Below are 15,529 nucleotides of genomic sequence, written 5' to 3'. Positions count from 1 at the left end.
ATGGCACCAATATTGCCCTTTGGAATGCATGCTGATATGCTCTGATATTTTCTAAATATAATGTGTGAGTGATAGATTACCTTCTTTCAAATATTCACATGAAATATATTGCATGACACAATTTCAACACAGGACCCAGCTTATGCACAAACAGATGCTAATTGGAAAATAGAAAACAGGTGTGTGCCTACCCCAGCAAAGCAGTCACGGTCATGAGCACCGCCAGCTGCTTTGCTTTCATTTCACCAGCCAAGATGAACAAAGCTCTGCTCAAGTGGAAACCCATTTCTATTTCCCAGCATAGCTCAGTCGTCAGATGCTTGCAAACGTTTCAATCCATTTACAATTAGCAATGACTAAGGGAATGTTTTCCTGTAGTAGAATGGCTCTGTTTGGCCCACTGCAGATGGGCCTAGCTACCTGCAAGTTTTCATACTCTGTCAAAACACATACGTAAGTTCTCTGTGTTCCATCTCAGTGCAAACTTTTCTCGGGAGAAAAAAGTTATTTTTAACCCCCTCATTGTTTTAAGGATATAATGCTTGATTTAGGTAATAACATTTTCCTTCTGGCATTTAAAATATGTTCTAAAATAAAATGGGGATCTTTATACAAGTTTCCAGGAATACTTAAAGTATTAGGTATTATAGAATAGGTATAGCCATCAAAAATTTTAAAAATTGTGTAACAATAAATCTCTGCTCACTCTTTTTTCCTCTCTACTGCAGCAAGAACTGAGTTCCTGCTATGTGACTGGCATTTCCAGATGCAGTGCTGTGTTACTGTGGCTGTTCAAACCTCCAAGTGGAAGGGGTAACTTTGGGAGATTGTGAGCCAAGGAGAAAAAAAATCTGCCTCTAAGTTATGGTGTCTAAGCAAGGATATGTGGTGTATTAATCATATTATTTAAGCATATTATAACAATTTTTTTAAAGTAATAGCTATTAGAAAAAATTCAAGACTGCTGAGAGCATATTTTCTGTCTCAAACCAACACTGAATGGAGCAGAAGATTTGCTAGAGTTATTGCATTAACTTTCTATATAAAAGCTACTGAGAAAATGTACAAGAAAGTAATGAACCTAGCATCATTTACTATAGCAACTAACATGAGCCTGTAATATGGGAATCCATAAATGAGGCAATAAATATCACCACAATTATTAAGTGGCTCACTATAATATCTTAAAAAACGAAAGCACTGAGGCCCTGGCCCGTGGCTCAGTGGATAGAGAATTGGCCTGGTGTATGGACGTCCTGGGTTTGATTCCAGGTCAGGGCACACAGGAGAAGTGACCATATGCTTCTCTCCCCCTCAATTTCCCCCTTCTCTCCCTCTGGCAGCCAATGGTTCAAATGATTTCAGCATGGCCCCTGAGGATAGCTCACTATTATGAATAGTGTGGTCTGAGCACGTCAGCCTCAGACACTAAAAATAGCTCAGTTGATCATCAAGTATTGGCCTCAGATGGGATTGCCAGGTGAATTCCAATCAGGGCACATGTGGGAGTCTGTCTCACAATCTCCCCTCCTCTCATTTAAAAAAGCAAAAACAAAAACATGAAAGCACTGATGATGGTGTTCTTTCGTCTTCCTATTCTTTGCCGTAGATATCTATACAGGTCCATTTGTTCCCCTCTGATGGCCATGGTCTAGATTCTCTTTGTGTCTGAGGAGTGAGGTAAGCTAACGGGAGCGGGGGTTCTGCATACTTCCACCTCCCCAACTGCACATCCCGTGTACAGATTTGCAATTACTTTTGGAAATGCAAACTGGACAATCTTTATCTCTAGGGACCGATGACAATATTGCAAATGCAAGAGAGAACAAACACATAAATTACAGTCAGCCTGCTGACTTCACTCTCAGTGGCATTCTTAATTTAGAAGAACAAACACGGCTGGAAAAAAAGAGCCAGACGATTATTTACGCCAAAATCAGACGAGTCTGGTAAACAAACCCCCAGAGTCTTACAAAAAAACCCAAAATGGATTGATTAGACTTTTGTTGCTTTTTACCTGACCTTAGGGCCTGAAGAGGAAAACACAGAGCCTTTAAAATGGATTCCCAAATGGCAGGAAGAAAGGGAACTGGATAAGCAATCCCCCAGTGACTAAGAAGTGCTTTAACAATAAATTTTATACCTAGTCCAGTGAGTCCGAGGCCTGCTGAGGCTAAGATATCCAGGCTGGGACAAGCCAGGCCGGCAGGGCATGATGCTGGGGACGGACTGGTTGCTATGGTAACCCCACTGCTTTCAAGTCCGAGGAGACATTTCCTTGCTTCATACATATTTAAGGCATTTCGCTCAACACTTTTCACAATCACAGACTATGAAAACATATAATGGGAAAGAAAAAAAAATGACATGCAAGTAATCTACAATGAATTGGAGAGGTGAGTGAGAAATGAATATGGCAATAAGAATTCCACTCAGGGAATTTATGAATGCTGCTTTAAAATCAACTGCAAACTCTAACCACTTACTACTCCTGGTCAGACCATAAAATGTTAGTTACCATGTATTGGGTGTGTGCTCTGTTCTAAGCACCGTGATGGAAGCTGCACCCATATTCCAATCCCTACCAAAACCTGATGATGGGGTGGAAATCACTAGTCTAGGCGAGGATAAGGGACTCAGCCACCATCACAGAGCAGCAGTGGAGGGCAGCCAGAGGACTGGAACGCAGGTCCAGCTCAAGAGCCCCTTCTCATTTACATCCTCTTCTTGTCTTTACATTAAAGCTTTCCTCCCTGTAGCTCATTTTTACGAAACAAGTCAAACTTGTCTCCATACAGTATATATACTGCATAATTATAATCACTATGCTTGACATTTACGGTCTACGAGTTAACTAATAGACCTTGAGGTACCACTATTCCTCTCTGATGACATATCTATGGCAAAGCTTCTAGTAAAATAAATTCCTAAACAATAAATCTTGTTTTCTCAATGAATTCATCTAGAAAATTTGAAATGTGAACCCAAGGTAATAAGTTTCCAATGAATAATAATAATAATAAAAAACTGTGGCCGAGCAAGCAATGGGAGTAGTAGGGAGCATGGGGCCAGCGCGGCATAATTACACGGCCCCACAACGCTGCAAGGCTTCAGAGTTCTCGCTTACAATCCGTTTTCCCCTGACTTCTCTTCATTCTTCCTGAGCTCCAGGAGTTCTTCTTGGGTCTGTCCATTTTATATGCACAAGTCCTCAGAAGTCTATTAAACCTTTATCTTTTAGTCCGGTACCAACAATGACTCTGGTCAACTCAAATTACTCCAGCATGCATGAAGCTTTGTAATACATAAAATTAATATCCTAGTCTCTAACTTTAAACTCATTATATAAAGTTCACTTAGAATCAATGCTATCTTTTCATTTAAAGTTTTCTTTTGAAGATGGCGTGCTTGTTTGTCTTAAGCTGAACACTGAATACCACATTATTTACATACATACAAAATTGTATCTCATTAGATACACCATTATGCATATATGATAAGAAAGACTTATACTTTAGAAATTTAAAAATACAGGGCATGACTGTTTGATGTTTTACCCACTATAATAGAAATATACATAAATATTACTATTGAGTACATGTTATTATGCAACTTTATTTTTTTTAATTCAATGCCATTCTTATCCTTCAACTTTTGGTACAAAGTTTTCTTCAGAATGTATAACTGGAAGTAGAATTGCAGGAGGTAGGGCATCAGTATTTTTAGTGTGATCACATGGTCTCAAACTGCTCTTCAAAATGGTTGTGCCAACTGACACAATATTTATATAGGAACTCCAGTCTCTTCATTAAAACTTAGTATCATCAGTTATCGTACTAAATTTTTATGATATATATAATTACTAAAATTTTGCAACATCTTAAGAGAAAGGTTTCAAGATGGCTGTGCTGGGTATAAGGTTTCAAGAAGGCTGCACTAGGTATATATTTCATTACTAAAAACATTTTTTATTAAAGAGAACAGGCACCTATTCTTTAAGTCTTCAGGGCTGGCGCAGGGGCTCACAAATAGCAAGTACATGAAATATTTGGGGGAATTGTATTGATATGTACACATAACACAATATTTAGCATTACCAACTATCTGGCAGCTTAGTAATGCTTAAAATTACCATCTTGCAGATTAAGTAAAAAAGGTTTTCTCCTTCCTTCTCATATATTTATAGAAAAATAATGGTCACTAAAACTGGACTCCAAAAACTAAAACACATATAAAGAAAATGGTGATTAATAACAAATGTTACAAAGTTATATTTGTATAAAATAACTAAATATATGTCATATATTATTAAGGATATTCAGTGACATGAATATGCAAATATACACTTATATGCAAATAAAACAATATGTGATATGACACATAGTTCTCTGGATCAAGATTGAACCAACCTTGCTTGGCTGTTTTGGCTTTGGTTTAATACTAACAAAGACATCCAGCTGTTCCATCAACTGAGCAATAAATTGTGGATCAACTTCAATTTCTTCCTTCATATCAAACATCAATACAAGAGGAAGACAACCCTAGGAAATGTCACAATAGAAAGTGTAGAAGGTTAACATAAAAGAGTAAACCAAAGTATTAAAGCTAAATTATACTGCTCAGGCAACTTAATGAGCTCACCAAAGAGACTGAAACTTTAAAAACAGAGATGAAGACCAAAAACTAAAAAACATTCTTGAAAAATACTGGAAACGACAATAAAATGAAAAAATATTCCACGTTCATGGATTGGAAGAATCAACAGAGTAAATGGCCATATTAACAAAAGCAATATACAAATTTAATTCAATCCCCATCAAAATCCCAATGTCATTTATTAAAGAAATACAACATAAAATCACCAGGTTTGTATGAAACCTTAAAAAAACCCCAAATAGCAAAGCAATCCTGAGGAAAAAGGATGAAGGTGGAGGTATCATTCTACTTAACTTCAAATGATACTATAGAGCCATGATCATCAAAACAGCATCATATTGGCAGAAAAACAGACATACAGACCAATGGAACAGAACTGAGAGCCCAGAAATAAAACCATATATATATGGATGTATAATCTTTGACAAAGGAGCCAAAAACACACAATGGAGAAAAGAAAGCCTCTTCAATAAATGGTGCTGGGAAAATTGGAAAGCCACGTGCAAAATAATGAAACTTGACTAAAGTTTGTCCCCCTGCACAAAAATTAATTCAAAATGGGTCAAAGACTTAAATAGAAGATCTGAAATAATGAATTACACAGAAGAAAACATAGGTACTGAACTCATGGACCTTGCCATAGAGAACAATTTATGAATTTGACCATAAAGCTAAGGCAAGTAAAGGCAAAAATAAATGAATGGGACTACATCAAACTAAAAAAATTTCTTCACAGCAAAAGAAACTGACAATGAAACAAACAGGCAGCCAACTAAATGGGAGATGATAATTGCAAACAACAGCTGTGATAAGGGGTTAATATCCAAAATATATAAAGAATTTTCAAAGCTCAACAACAACAAGCAAATAATCCAATTAAAAATGGGGAGAGGACCTGAACAAACACTTCTCCCCAGAGCACATACAAATGGCCAACAGATATATGAAAAGATGCTCATCTTCACTAGCTAGTCAAGAAATGCAAATCAAAACTACAATGAGATACCACTTCACACTTGTTAGATTAACTATTATCAACAAGACAGGTAATAACAAGTGTTGGAGAGGCTGTGGAGAAAAAAGAACCCTCATTCACTGCTGGTGAAATGAAAACTGGTATAATCATTATGAAAAAAAGTATGGTGGTTCCTCAAAAAATTAAGACTAGAACTAGCATATGAAACAGCAATCCCTTTACTGGGTATCTAGACTAAAACTCAAAAAAATGGTATGTAAAGACACATGCACCCCCATGTTCATCACAGAGTTATTCACAGTGGCCAAAACATGGAAACAACCAAAGTGTCTCTCGATAGAGGATTGGATAAAGAAGATGTGATACATATATACAATGGAATACTACTCAGCCATAAGAAATGATGACATATTGCCATTTATGGCAACATGGATGGACCTTGAGAATATTATACTGAGTGAAATAAGTAAATCAGAAAAAGCTAAGAATTGTATGATTTCACACAAAGGTGGGATATAAAACAGACTCATGGACATAGACAAAACTAAAATAGTGAGCTGGAGGAGGAGGTTGTGGGGGAGGGGGTGGGAGGCAGTAAGTAAAGAGGGACAAATATAAGGGAAAGAAAAATGATTTGACTTTGGGTGACGGGTATACAACATAATCAACAGTTCTAATGCTATAGAAATATTCACCTGAAACCTATGTACTCTTATTGATAAATGTCAACCTGTTAAATTTAATTTTCTATATTAAATTTTAAAAATATATATTTGTGAGTATATATTATGTCAGTCCATTTGGTACCTACCATATTTGCCCATGTATAAGACACATATTAATTTTGGGGGCCCGAAATTTGAAAAAAAAAGTATTACATAAAGTTACTGAAATCAAATTTTATTCATCATAAAATTCATAGAACTCCTCATCACTGTCAAAACTCTCATCCATTAGCTTGTCCTCATCTGTGTCTGATGACAAATCACTATCTTCAACAATGAGTGCAAAAACAAGCACAAAAAAGTGGGGAAGGCAAGTAAAAAGAAATCTACAACCACTGTATTAGATGCACCCAGTTTTTAGACCCCAAATTTTTTGGAAAAAGGTGCATCTTATACATTGGGAAATATGGTATCTATCAACCTACACACTGAGCTTTTAAACAAATATAGGAAGTTGCCTTTCTCTGACTGGCTTATTTCACTTAGCATAATGCTTTCCTGATCCACTCATGCTGTCACAAATATGTGGAATATAATGTACAGAGTGAACTAACGAGCAAAATGGAGACAGACTTATAGATAGAGAGCAGGCTAACAGCTGTCAGGGTGGGAGCTGGGTGAGGGGGAATGGAAGGATTGAGCAAAGAAAAAACAGAAAAAACAGAAAAACACTCACGGATGCAGACAACAGTGTGGGGACTGCCAGGAGGGGCGAGGGGAGAGGAGGGTGTAGGACAGATAAATGGTGATGGGCCGAGACTTGACTTGAGGATAAATACACAATATGGTGTATGGAAGATGTGTTGTAGAACTGGGCACCTGAAACCTGTATAATTCTGTTACCCAGTGTCACCCCAATATTTTCAATCTAAACAAAATGAATGTAAAAAGAATAGAAATATTGCAAATTACGAACTGGAAGCAATACTAAATTATATAACTCTGCTATTTTTTCTTCAATGCATGAAAAATTCATGCCTCAAACAGCATTTTTAAAATTATTTCAGAGATTTATGAAATGTTCAAATGTGTCATGCTACCAAAATTTATGTCCTTGAGGGTAACATTTAAAATGTATTTTCACATGCTGTCTAAATAGAAGACTTCCTTTGTCAAATGAAATCTGTAAATATATGTCATATGAAAATAATCATCTTCCACAAAACACAGTTATTTCATTTGAACTTCTTCTGTATTTAGTCTGAGTTTTAGAAAAGAAAAGTACTGGAAGGAAATTCTTACCTAGGTAATGAAATTCGGCCTCTGAGGCACTATCTAGCTTACTTTTATTTCTTTCTACCAAGAAACTTCCTTAGTTAACAAGGCTTCCTAAGTATTTTCATATATATCACATTATTAAGGTGTGTGCAGCAATATACAAAGAGGTAAAAAGAATGTGAATACTGATTTCACTAAACATACCATGAGATATTGCCTTGCAAGACAGACAGACTCAATGGTGCCCTGGAGGTAGACGGTGGACTTCTTTTGTGGATTGCCGGGATCAGGAAAGTGGATCTGAGCACCCGTTCTCTGCATGATATGCTTGATGTTGCTTCCATTTCGACCCATCATAAAGAGATGATGTTGAGCTGCAATATCTAATTGCGTGCTCACAGGAATAGCAGATGCCAAGCTCCCGGCAAGATGTTCCAACAGCATGGCAGTTCCTTCCTGGGAGAAAAGGGTGAGAGAGAAAGAAATACTTGGATAAAATCATTGTCGATATAGAGGGAGAGATACTAGTGCACTTCTCATAGCTATAGAAAAATACAAGTTCTATAAATCAGAATATAATCCAAGGGAAAATTATGGAAAACAAACCAGTCTAAAGTCCTCTAAAAATAAAACTTGAATAATCTGTAGACTGAATGATATTTGGAATGATCTCAGTCACTTACCTTCACAGCACTAGTGTTATTCTGAGACCCTCGTACTATGACAGTAGCACCATACATTCGGGAACGCTGTTTAAACGACACGGAAATGTTGTATGTCTGTGATATGTGTAGGATGGAGGGGGAGTTGGGATCAGGAACTGGTTGAAGAATTCCAGCAATTGGTAGTTCAAACATCAGCACCAAAGGAAGCAGTTCCTAAAATGAAGTAACAAGAACCCATCAGACAGAGAGTTAAACCATCATACATTCATAAATATATATAATTCATCCATTCCTTCTTTTATGAAGATGAAATTTTAAAACATAAATTGCTTTTATTGTAGACATAAGTCTGTATAGACTATAAAGTTTCTTAAATGACAGGAACCTTTTATGAAACCTGAAAGTTTGTAACTTCACCTGCCTGTGGCATTTTCCTTGGGACTCTGAATTTGAAATCACCAGGGAAACTGAGTCAGGTAAAATCCAGAACATTTCTAAGAAACTTCTTTAATATATGAAACCAACTTTTGTCACTACCTCCTACATATTGAACACATGATTTTCTTATAAACTGATTAATTATGAGGTATTTTTAACTCTATAATAAAAACATTGCTTAAAATGATTTATAGTATCAAAGTAATAGTTACCCGAATTCTAACTCGGGCAGACTCTACTCCTGCTGGCTGTCCTGCTATTGAAACCTGCAAAAAAAAGGAAACACAGAGTCAGATTTATTTTAATTGAACTCATGTCTGCTTTGCCAGTTATCTACAGCCTTGCTACTCAAAGTGTCCTCCTGGAAAAAACAGCACTGGCATTATCTGGGAGCTTGGTAACAATGAAAGGTCTTAGGCCCGGCCAGTTGGCTCAGCAGTAGAGTGTTGGCCTGGTGTGTGGATGTCCTGGGTTCAATTCCCAGTCAGGGCACACAGGAGAAGCGACCATCTGCTTCTCTACTCCTCCCCCTTCTCTCTCTCTCTCTCTCTTTATCTCTTTCTTTTCCTCCCACAGCCATGGTTCAGTTGGAGCAAGTTGACCCTGGGTGCTGAGGATGGCTTCATGGCCTCAACCTCAGGTGCTAAAATAGCTCAGTTGCCAAACAACTGAGCAATGGCCCCAGTTGGGCAGAGCATTGCCCCATAGGGGGCTTGCAGGATGGATCCCAGTCAGGGCCCATGCAGAAGTCTGTCTCTCTGCCTCACTGCTTCTTACTTAAGAAAAAAAAAAAAAAAAAAAAAGAAGGATCTTGGCACCAACCCAGACCTCTGTAATCATAATTTGCATTTTAATGACCTCCTCTACTGATCTACATCATCCCATGGACTTACCTGAAAACTCACAGCCACCATGAGCCCATCATGCCTTCCTCATAATCTCTCGTATTCACTGCACTGTCTCCCTTTTGTTTAAACTCCTTGCAGACTAGATGAGTATCAATATGCAATGATACTGCTGTACTCGGTTCTCAAAATACTGAACTACTTCTTTGTTAGCTGGTAAAACATCGTTGCTCTAATACCCACCTCCAGCTCTCTCCTGGGATCCCTTGGACTTTCCCAGGATCCACTAGCTAATGAAGTAATCTTGGCATTAAGGGGCCCCAGGACACTGCTGTCAGCACACATGCATATGCTATACTAGTTGGCAAGTATTTTGAATATTGCCTTTGCTTTTTACTATGGCTTCCAATCTACATAGTTCCTTCTGTATGTGTCCCAACATCACATTAGTCATTTATTCATTTTATAACCAACACAGTTTCTAGTATCATGATTATCTTATAAGAGAGAAAACTTCTAAATAACACAAATAATATCTAGTCTTCAAGTACTTAAAATGCTTTCATGTGGACAGGTGAGTTCCATTTGGTTCCAAACACAAGACAGAGAAAAATTTGTATGAACTAAAGAGAGACATAATTTAGTACAAATTGGTAGTCACAAAATAGTCACGAGGATGTAAAGTACAGCAATAGGGAATATAGTCAATAAAATTGTAATAACTACGTATGGTGTCAGAGGGGTACTAGATTTATCGAGGTGATCACTTTGTAAGTTACACAAATGTCTAATCATAGCTTGTACACCTGAAACTAAAAATATAACAGTGTATATCAACTGTAATTTAAAATTTTTTTAAATCTTTTTATTTTTTTTTTACAGAGACAGAGAAAGAGTCAGAGAGAGGGATAGATAGGGACAGACAGACAGGAACGGAGAGAGATGAGAAGCATCAATCATCAGTTTTTACATTGCAACACCTTAGTTGTTCATTGATTGCTTTGTCATATGTGCCTTGACCATGGGCCTTCAGCAAACTGAGTAACCCCTTGCTCAAGCCAGCGACCTTGGGTCCAAGCTGGTGAACTTTGCTCAAACCAGATAAGCCCACACTCAAGCTGGTGACCTTGGGGTCTTGAACTGGGCCCTCCGCATCCCAGTTCGATGCTCTATCCACTGTGCCGCTTGGTCAGGCTAAAAATTAAAGAATCTTTCTAAAAGAGAAAGACACAATTCAGTCAGTGTGAAGAAGCTGAGCCCTCATGAACTGCCTCTCATAGGGTGATGTGAGATAGCCTGGAGGACCACGTGTGAATGCAGCTGACAGGCTCCAGGTGCTGGACAAGCCTCCGGGCCTTTCTTAATCCACATGCTCTCTGAGCCTTTCCTTAGGGACTTGACTGTATGTTGCCATCACTTCCTCCCTTCTCTTCAATCAACCACTTAGAGATTAAGAGTTTAAGGTCCACCCACAACACATCTCTTCTAAAGAGCAGAGCATTTTCAATCTCCTTGCATGGGGTCACACAATCTACACTGCATGCCATCTCCATGATTACATTTTTGCTCTCATCTCCCCAAAAAGACAGGCATGTGAAATTAATTTTCCTTAACTGGCTGTGGAAGTTGTTACATAAAAATTCATGTGAAAAGACAAAGCACCTGGTTGCTTTTTTCTGCTTGGTTATTCCTGTTGGAATCTGGAAAGTGGATGTGGCATCCTGTTTCTTCCATCACTTTTTTAATATTGTTGCCACCTTTGCCAATTACGTGAGAATGCTCTGTATGCGAAACATCCATCTTCAAGGTGACCCGATTGCTCTATGTGGAAATAATGTATTATTTCTTGATGCATGAAAAAGGAAGGGACAGATCCCTAAAATGCCCCCCAATGAAATAATATTAACAAAAAGTGAGCCATGGCAGATCGGACAGATTTCTTAATGAGATCAACTTAATCTATAAATGTTTAATTTCTATTTCTTTCTCTTTGGCTATCAAAACTATTGTCTTAAGACAAACCTGTCATAGAAGAAATGCTCTTATAACACATATATCTCATATATAAAGATATACTCTTTACTAAGATAAAGTTTTGGAAAGTAGCCTTTAAATAAAAGTAGCTACAATTACAAATGAATTACTAATTATTTTCTTTAATAGACATTATTTATGAGACATTCAATTCAAATAACTAAAAACAGATGAAAACACAATAACAAAATTGACTATATATGCTAGTAGGTTTATAGAACTAAGATGCTAGAAAACTAGAAATAAAAATAAATCTCAAAACTGAATAAATAAGCATTTATAAGCATTTATACAATGTCTGAATTACTATATGTCAAACTTTACATAGTAGATCTATTATTCTCTGGTAGGAAGAAGAGTAAGAAAGAGATCACAAAGCATAGATCTCTAACAGTAAAGTGGCTTACTTCAAACAATACAAGTATGAGATTAGTTGTATTAAAGCAAAATGTCAAATTCAGAGACACAATGAATAATTATGGTCATATTGAAATCCACATATTTAATTTTGGAAAATTTAGTGTTATAAAATTGTAAAAGACTGACATGAAATCTTTTCTTATTTACAAGACTGATATTGAAATTCTTTGGTCTTTAGGAAGTAAAATTAAAAAGTCAAAAGACAACCAGATATTAAAAATATCAAGTTTTACATCTTCTGTATTTTTAAATTTTAAACACATCCATTAAATACTATGGCTTTTAAATTTAGTTTTTTTAGTTTAACCTTTGAAATATAGAAAGATATTCTTCTTCGGAGAAAATTCTAAAGTAGTTAATTATTATAAGGTACTTAATTCTTTAAAATAAATTTTAAAAAAAGTAACAAGAAAAGAAAGGAAGAGATCAGAAAACAATTTAGTGAAAAACCAGGTGGTTAAACAAAGTGACTGTTTAAGAACCAGACTGCCTGGATTTCAATCCCACCTCCCCACTTATCCTGGTCAAATTTCCTAGTATCTCTGTGCTGTTAGTTATGAGGATTAAGAAATTAATATTTTTAAAGTGCTTAGCAAAGTACCTGGCATACAGTAAGTAATTTAAAGTGTTTATTAAAATTAAAGACTCACAAGTGAGTATGCATTTCTAAATATTTAAATTTCCCTATTATCTCTACATATACTTGCAGAGACAGAATGTATAAGAGAAAGTGTCAAATTTCATGCCATAACACACAGAGCTATACAGAAGATCATTTTGGTTTTCTATTGGCATCATAAAGGCAAATATACTAATTCTTACACCTTTCATTACTTGTCCTATACAAATCATGATCAATGTCTATTTCTGAAGGTATACATATATACATATTTACATATATACACTTACACAGATACATACATGTGTGTATATATGTGTGTGTGTGTGTATATATATATATATATATATACACACACACACACTCACACACATAGAATCTTATTGAATTACTCAGCAAGAGAGAACCTATTCAGATTTCAGTCAGAACTTTACGCCCATTGTAGAATCACATGAGCTTATTTTAAAACCCACCATTACTTTCTCCTGGTTTTTCTTCTCCAAATGGGTCTTTCATAACAGCATGAAGTAGCCCTTGCAGAGACAAGGTTCTGACATCTGAGTGTCCTTAACATTCACTTACTTTTGTGTCTAAGACAGACATGATCATTTCCTTGGCTTCCTTAACATCTTCTTTCTTTCCAGAAACCTTAATATGGGGATCTATAAGAAATAAAAAAACAAACGGCTCATATGAAACCCCCAAAGTCTCTGTATTAAAATTGATGTTATAATATAAAAAAAGATTCCATAATATATTCAATATTTGATTTATTCTAAATGTATTATCACTGTAATAAAGACAAGAATGTAAAAAATACCCAAATTGTGCATTCATCTATGGCTTTTCCCCTTCTTATAGCTGGTTAAATTGTTTAACTTGAAACAACTGAAAAATAAGTATACCATATAATTATATTTTAAACAAGTGAGAAGTCTACAAATTCCATTTATTAACTGATCTCTTGCGACATTCCAGACCCATTTCTAAGGCTTTAGTGCATTAACTCGATCTACACCAGAGCTCTCTTTGTGAAAAAACAAGTTAATCTTCATTCAAGAATATTTAATATTTATTCAGAATTAGTGTTAAGTGACTTTTACATATTACATCTATTGTTTATTACTGCCATGGAACATTTTATAGGAAAGCATTCATTCATTTAGCATACATTTTCTGAACCTCTGCTCCGTATTAGTACATTATTCTAGGAGCAGGGGGCTATATCAGTGAAAAAAGACCCCTGTCCAGATGCCAGATGGAGCTTATAGTCTTGTGCAGTGAGACAAAAATGAGTCAAATGAATATTTAGTATATTAGAACATAACTTATGAAAACAAAACAGACCTAAGGATCAGGAGTACCAGCTATGGGATGGGGTTAGGGGTATTAGCCTCCTTGAGAAAGTGAGATTTGAGTAAAGATATAAAGGAAGTGAAACAGTTGGCCAAGCGGGAATCCTCCAGTGGAGGCAGAATCCAGGGTGGGGACGTGCTTCTGCATTTCTCTCTTTATCAGGTTCGTAAGTCCCCCCCAGAAATTCAGGTGTTCTATTACCTCACAGGTTAGCGTGACAGAGACCAACATCATTCTGGGATAAGCCAAGAGTTCTATACCACTAGTTTTAGGGATAAAGCTTAATAATAGAGAAAATTTATCATTATCACTGTCATCAATAATGTCACTATTACTGACTGCCTACAACACACTGCCTTCTCTGCTGAGTCCATGAACTGTACTTCACCTCAGGTTAGGGACGGCATCAGAAACAGCTTCCTGAGCATCTTTCCCAATTAACAGGCTGCTCTGCCTGATTCCTTCCAAACCATCAATTCTTAGAGTCACCCAGTAGGGATTTTAATCAAATGACACATTTTGCCCTCATATTGTGATTTACTCATCCCACAGTCCATCTGAAAATCAATGGCACGTTGAGCACGTCATATTCACAAGGTACAATCGAGCTATTGGAGAGAGAGAGAGGAAAGAATGGGAGAGAAAAAAGACATTTTCTAAAACTACCCACTCTTAGGACCAGGATGAAGCAATAGCTTCAGCATTCAGGAATGCATCTGGTCTCCTGGGGAGACAAACCAGCAGCTGTGCTTAATTTGAGTCAGTGCCATCAGCTCTGGCCACACCATCTATCTCCCCAGACTGAGTCTCCCACTAGGCTGCTCGTGGCCTTTGGCATTTCTCCTTATCCTGTTCTTGAATCCCTCCTCTGACACTTGCTCTGTCAGAGCAACACTGTGAAGACCAAAGACCTTAAGATTGGTTAAAATGCTCTAAAAGATTTAAGTGTCAGGTATTATAAGGCGGGGAGGGGGGGGGCACTAAAATGTTCGACAAAATGAATGCCCAGCCACCACAACCTAGGAGAGCCTCTTCAGTAAGGCGTTATGGTGTTGTGGTCACAGTGTTTGTTCCTTAATGCATCCTACAGGGAGGTGTTTCCTCTGTTCAGACTCTGCCAACTTCAAGACATTTTTGTAAACCAACAAAGCATTTTCTTAAAATTATTTTTTATCATATCCATTGTAACCCCTCTTAGCAGTATTTCCATGAAAAGCTATCTGCAGTCAAAATTTTGGTCTCAACTATCTTCAACTTCAGTTTGAAGATACTGGTATTAATCTGTACTGAAAATGCTCACTACTATAGGACTAAAACCTCATGCTTCTCAAAACATGCTTGCTCGTCAGATTTGTAGCACTTTACACAAAAACATAGGTTCCTGAGTCTCCAGGACCCATGAATCAGCATTTTTTTCTGGTTTCCCAATTGATTTTTACATCAAGTATAGGATATAGCAGATTAAATCACATTTTAAAAATGCAATTTTAGGCCCTGACCGGTTGGCTCAGTGGTAGAGTGTCGGCCTGGCGTGCGGAAGTCCCGGGTTCGATTCCCGGCCAGAGCACACAGGAGAG

General features: G+C 37.0%; 1 protein-coding gene across 2 annotated transcripts in view; it reads right to left on the bottom strand.

Annotated features, from left to right (window-relative positions):
- Positions 1-15,529, bottom strand: part of BICC1 (BicC family RNA binding protein 1) — a 365,663-nt gene that overhangs the window by 32,745 nt on the left and 317,389 nt on the right. For both annotated transcript variants that reach the window (XM_066349083.1, XM_066349084.1), the window contains exons 4-10: positions 13,179-13,258; positions 11,186-11,344; positions 8,891-8,944; positions 8,259-8,453; positions 7,780-8,031; positions 4,410-4,541; positions 2,144-2,330 (exon numbers count right to left, since the gene is read on the bottom strand). In XM_066349083.1, coding sequence (XP_066205180.1) covers positions 2,144-2,330; positions 4,410-4,541; positions 7,780-8,031; positions 8,259-8,453; positions 8,891-8,944; positions 11,186-11,344; positions 13,179-13,258 — 1,059 coding nt within the window. The remainder of the gene's footprint in view (positions 1-2,143; positions 2,331-4,409; positions 4,542-7,779; positions 8,032-8,258; positions 8,454-8,890; positions 8,945-11,185; positions 11,345-13,178; positions 13,259-15,529) is intronic.

The sequence above is a fragment of the Saccopteryx leptura genome, chromosome 9, assembly GCF_036850995.1.
Source record: "Saccopteryx leptura isolate mSacLep1 chromosome 9, mSacLep1_pri_phased_curated, whole genome shotgun sequence".
Taxonomy (NCBI): Eukaryota; Metazoa; Chordata; class Mammalia; order Chiroptera; family Emballonuridae; genus Saccopteryx; species Saccopteryx leptura.
The sequence above is the reverse complement of the archived record's forward strand: the minus strand, read 5'-3'. Positions and strand labels throughout refer to the sequence as shown.